The sequence below is a fragment of the Sander lucioperca genome, chromosome 3 (assembly GCF_008315115.2).
Source record: "Sander lucioperca isolate FBNREF2018 chromosome 3, SLUC_FBN_1.2, whole genome shotgun sequence".
Classification (NCBI taxonomy): domain Eukaryota; kingdom Metazoa; phylum Chordata; class Actinopteri; order Perciformes; family Percidae; genus Sander; species Sander lucioperca.
In genome coordinates, this window is record NC_050175.1 from 29,570,801 (window position 1) to 29,576,418 (window position 5,618).

At 38.7% G+C, this 5,618-nt stretch overlaps 1 protein-coding gene across 1 annotated transcript in view; it reads right to left on the minus strand.

The window, feature by feature from the left end:
- Positions 1-263: 263 nt before the first annotated feature.
- The window catches only part of LOC116054739 (coiled-coil domain-containing protein 81), a 10,963-nt gene continuing 5,608 nt past the window's right edge, over positions 264-5,618 (minus strand). The window contains exons 10-16 of the mRNA XM_031306438.2: positions 5,050-5,148; positions 4,561-4,730; positions 4,387-4,465; positions 3,050-3,160; positions 2,261-2,370; positions 1,996-2,121; positions 264-1,207 (exon numbers count right to left, since the gene is read on the minus strand). Coding sequence (XP_031162298.1) covers positions 1,069-1,207; positions 1,996-2,121; positions 2,261-2,370; positions 3,050-3,160; positions 4,387-4,465; positions 4,561-4,730; positions 5,050-5,148 — 834 coding nt within the window. The 3' untranslated portion in view covers positions 264-1,068. The remainder of the gene's footprint in view (positions 1,208-1,995; positions 2,122-2,260; positions 2,371-3,049; positions 3,161-4,386; positions 4,466-4,560; positions 4,731-5,049; positions 5,149-5,618) is intronic.

Genomic DNA, 5,618 nt, shown 5'->3' on the forward strand with positions numbered 1-5,618 from the left:
GAAACATTTTTTCTTTTTAACAGTCAAACTTGACATGATAATATGGCCTCACCTGCATTATAGTCTATGTAGACGGCACTTACTAGAGAGGATGATTCTTATTGTAACTGAGTGTAAGCCATGTTTACAAAGTTTAACATTAACTTCTACCTGCATGCTACAGTAACTACTGTAGCTACTTAGTGACTAGCTGTTGTCTCCAATAATACAAAGTCTTACATTAGTACACTGGGCCTCTTAACCAAACTGAATGAGAGATTTGATCAAGGGGGTCAAGTCAGTTTTATTTCTATAACACAAAATCACAAATTCATCTCAAAGGACTTTACAATCTATTTAGCATACATAGTGTACACTGGGTGAATAACAGACAGGGCATTGCTATTTCATTGCTGATTAGCTGTTAGGGTGCTGCTGTTTATTCTAAAGTGTTGGGTACTGTAAGTTTCTGTGAGTGTCACTAGATTGCTTCTAGGTGGTTGCTATGGTGTTTGGTGTGGTTGCTATCGTATTAATACGTGGCTGCTGAGATGTTTAAGATGATTGGTAGGGTGTTCCAAAGGTTACTGTGGGACTTTAAGATGGTTGATAAGGTGTTTTTGCTGGTTGCTATGGTGTTACTAGGTGGTTGCTATGGTGAAGTAGGCCATTGCCATATTAGGTGGTTTCTGAATGGATTGAAAATAAGCTGACATCAGATAATTATTAACACTATTAAACAACAAAGAATAAAATAGCTGCCACTGTGATAACTTTCCAGAGTTGTAAAAGCCTGTCTGTGAATATTACAAACCTTTTGTATGGGTGAGTATTATTGTAACATGCAAACTTAGGATATATAAATACCAAAAACAACCATATTCTAGGAAAAATACAAAGTACAACAAACATGAACTCCAAAGACTATTTTAGGAAAGGAGCAATAAGAAATCTCACATTAAAACGGAGGATAGTGCATGCTGCACACCAAAACATCCAAGTATCTTTAGTGACCGTCACACGATGAGTTACAAAGGTTGAGGTCTTGTTTAGGTATTGATGAAGTCCTGCTCTAAGCTACACTGTTCATCAGATCATGAACTGTGAGCCAGAAAGATAATAGGAGTCTTTCCAGATGTTGGTCTCTCCACAGTTGGTGGTCCTCCTCTTACACTGGCAGCAGCGCCTGTACTGCTCAAGCTTATCAACCAGGAGTTGACCAGCAGACCTGAACCACAGACAGAAAGCAAAAAGCAAAAGAAGAACGGTTGAATGACCAGAAAAACATGTTGTATAGCATGAATGATGTAGGCCAAGGTGTATCTTTTAGGTCGGTCAGTATCAAGGTCTAGTACATCGCAATCAGATGAATGTTGTAGCCAAACTCAGGAGAGCATTTATTCACAATTAGAGCAATGTGGACAGTGTTACAGCCTTTCAAAGTTGGATATGGTTTACCTTTAATCAAGCCACTTTAAATTCTTGTATTAAGATGTCAAAATGGCCCAGGAACTAAAATAAGGAACATTGTCCCAGGGTGCAAGAACTGTAATGCCAGCCAGACTAGGCATGGGCCGGTTACCGGTTTCAAGGTATACCGCGATTTGAAAAAGTTACGGTTTCAAAACCACTAAAAATTGCCTGTCATACTGTTCCTGCGGTATAAGCTGAGTCGTCAAGGACAGAAAGTGCAGTTAAGAAATCCTTCTCCCTGCCAGTGTGCAGTGGGATTAAAAATAAAATATATTGTGTTCAATTGAAAAAAAGTTGATGTTTTTTACCCAGACATTTAGGAAATTTAAAAATAACACATTGTAAAGCTGTCATTGCAATACCATGAAACCGTGATATTTATCCTGAAGGTTATCATACCGTCAGAATGTTATACCGGCCCACGCCTGAGTCAGACTAAGTACCACATTGTATGAAAGGTTAACCCACGTATGATTATTTAAATAGATGTAAGTGCATGGGTGAATGTTTATGCAGTCACAAGGTAGTCCTACATCTACACACCTCAGGAAGTGCCTCTCCTCGTCCTCTCGCTGGTGTTTGAGCTTCACACTACGACTCCACTCGTCCTCCAGTGACTTACTGATGTCCTGCTTCTTCTCAAAGCGACTAATGCGGTCCAATATTAACCTGGACAGAAAACATACCACAGAAAGACAAACTAGTTTCCACAGAAAGAAAACATTTTTGGACTAAGGTTGCTGCTTTTTCTCTAATTCTTGATTGTTATCCATTTTGTTCAACCCCCCCCCCCCCTTCCTTTACTCACTCCATTTTGTTGTATTTGAGAACTTCTCTCTCTTTCTCCAGCTGTTCTCGGCGGTTGTGCAGTTCTTCTTTCTTCCTCTGAGTGGCAGCACTGAAATTTACCCGGAAGAGCTGCCAGTATGTAAAATAAAATCACATCAACTTTGATAAAATAGTAGACAAATTTAAAAAACAACAAGACTTACAGTAACAGGCCTGAGAATATGTGTTGGCCTGTCAACCAAAAAACTGTGGTAGAAAAGAAGTACATTTACTCAAATACTGTAGGTATGATTTTGAGAAACTTGTATTTTACAAAGTATTTACATTCTATTCTACTTTATACATTAACGTCACAACATTTTAGAAGGCAATATTGTAGTTTTTATTCCACCACATTTATCTAACATCTATAATTTGTAATACTTTTGCTGGTAAACATTTTACATATAAAACATTTGATCAACAAAATGTGATGCATTTTTAAAGTTTAAGCACCCTACCCTATTTAAAGAAGTTTAATTATCTACATCTCAACCAACTGCAACAATAAACTGCTGATTACATGTTAATGGATCAATGATTGAATGAATGAATAATCCAATAATATCATTTATAATAATAGCACATTCATTCTACACTGTAGTATTGCTACTTTTACTTTAGGATCTGAATACCTCTTCTGTCACTGTCATTGCAAAAAAAACTATGCAGAGATAATTAAACAACTATGACTTCTTATTTCTGACATCTGCAAGAGGCCACATGTGGAAAAATGAGGTTTATGGCAGCAATAAGAACCAGAGGTGACCTTCTGTGCCCTCTCTCGGCTCTCTGTGTTATTGGCTGCTGTCTCACAGCGGTTAAACCCGGAGTTGTCATGCTGGCACTCTGGAGGGTCTGTGCACTTCTTATCTCCCACCTAAAGGACAGAACAGACTCATTTCAGTTTTAAGGTTACCATAGAGCAGACCATGGCATGATACAGCCTCTGGGCCAGATGTGCTGTGGTGGCCCACAAGGTCAAAACAAAGCCCAGTGAATTTTATTTTGCTGGTGCCCTTTGTTGTTATCCCAAAAAAATATTGGTTATCATTTTTTTTATATGTCAAACTCAATGCAGCAGAACCAGAACTATTGTTTAATATGCCATGCATTATTCTTCCTACCTCTCTACCCTCAATACAACTCAACTTCTGACAGTTCAGTCCCAGATTCGGTGTGTTATGCTAGTAGCTGCTAATGTAGCCTTAAGCTGCCTAAGAGATGAGGAGCGGGCTACAGACAGAACACCACACCCCCAGATTTCTATTTTCTAACGTTAAAGTCTTCAGCTACAACCAATGCTGAGTCATGTGACATCACAAGTCAGTTCCCGAAGACCTGTAAACAGACTTTGTTGTGTAAATCTATGCTTCTTTATTAACGAAGAAACTGGAATGATTTTGTTTAGAAAACGTGTTTTTTGAGTCGGGGAAAAAAAAAATCAGGTAAGCTACACTTACTATATAAATCCAGTAATTAAATGGTTTATTTAAATGGAAGTTTAATGACATGATGTGACTCAGACATCTTCTTATGGTGCAATAAACCAAGTAACCAGATCCAATTTAACATGTTTTTTAATGCTTTAAGTGTTTGGTCTGGGCAGCCTGCTGGCACTGGTTCCCTTAACTGGCAGGATGGGCGGCAGCTGTACTCTGCTGCCTTCCTTTGACCTACAACCTTCCTCAAGCTGAACAACACAACAGCACAGTTAGACATCCATAATCTTATCTGAACCTGAGATGCTTTCGTAATAAGAGAGGAATACAGAAGGGACACAATTATTTCTGTAAAAGATCTCAATTCACCTAAAATATATATTTTTAAAGCCTATTAACACCAGAGCTATTATGTTAACCAAAACTAACATAATAAAAACCAATGACCAAGTATTCTCTCTTGCTGCAAGTGTTTGTAAAACATGTTGAAATGCAAGAACATGTATCACCTAATGTTAACTTCATGAACTCAAATCATTGTTTGTTTCCTAGATTGCTTGTGCTGCTATGTTTGTAACTGTGCTACAATACCAAGACTACAAAAAATACTCACAACATATTTTGCAAAAGTCTGAAAGTCAACTTTGTGAAGACATTTTCTTGCCTGAGTGTCCAGAGCCCTCTTGTAATGCATTGTTCTCTTGTGTTTCTGCTGGAGCTGCTGAGCCTTTTGCAAAGCTATCCTAAAACACACACACATACACACCAGATGACACACTATTTATCACAACAGATGACTATATGAAATGCCAGAGCAGTACCGCTGTTAAGGACTCACTCCTGGACCAGCTGGATCTGGTCTAGACGCTCCATGAGGAGACGGTTCTGCTGGTCTTGAACATCATGTTGCCGCCGTGTCTCTATCTGGCTCTGAAGCTCGTTCATGTAGCGATGCTGCTGGATCCTCCTGGCAGGAGTGAAGGGCCGAGCCGGGAAGACAAATGAGGTCTAAACACAAGTAGCCCAGAGAAGACTTTGAATTTTAATAGCTTGAGTTACCTTAAAAAGATGCAGTGAGTGACAAGAGTTAATACATCTTATTTCATGTTTAAAGTAATAATGTACAAGATTGGTATTTATGCTCGGCATTTTTTCTGCAATAGCCATTCAATGTACTTAGATTCAGTAAAACAACATGAGTTTGTTTGGCTGCACTGTAAACAGACCCTCCTCTGATGTACTTCTTACAAACTAGCTGCTCAAGGAGTGTTAGCTAAGTTACCAGGACTGAAATCCTGAAACGTTTTAACGTCCAGGTTGTACTCACAGGCAAGAGAGGACAGTAAGTTTTCTCTTTCTTCTTTGACATTTTCAGGTTGAATGTAGCAACCTGCTTTGCATGCTCACGATGCTCATTCAGCTTTTCCTGCCAGATAAACACACAAAAACACACGCCTTTTATCATCATATTGACTGGAAGAAATAGACATTGAGAGCATGACATATACAGGGTAAAACATGAACTTTTTTCAGAGGGACGTTTTATTGAACCATGAAATAATATTGGCAAAGTCAACATGCAAAGCACTTCAAGTTTTTTCATTTAAAATTTTATATATAATATCCCACATGTCCAACACCTCTTTCCCAGTGCTGTAAAAAGGATAAAGCTGTTTTCTCAGCTCTCTGACCCCAACCAGTCTGGAAACACCCTTAACTCCTCAATTGTTGAGATATTTTTATTGTGTTTTTATTGCTGCTTTCACTTTCTGCTTGAGTTGTATCTTACTTCTGCCTCTGACCATGGGACCAGCAGTTTCTCCATCTACAGTCTGTGTTTTGCTTTGACTAAAATCCACAAAAAAATCCCCAGACCCCAGCACTCACAAATCGCAA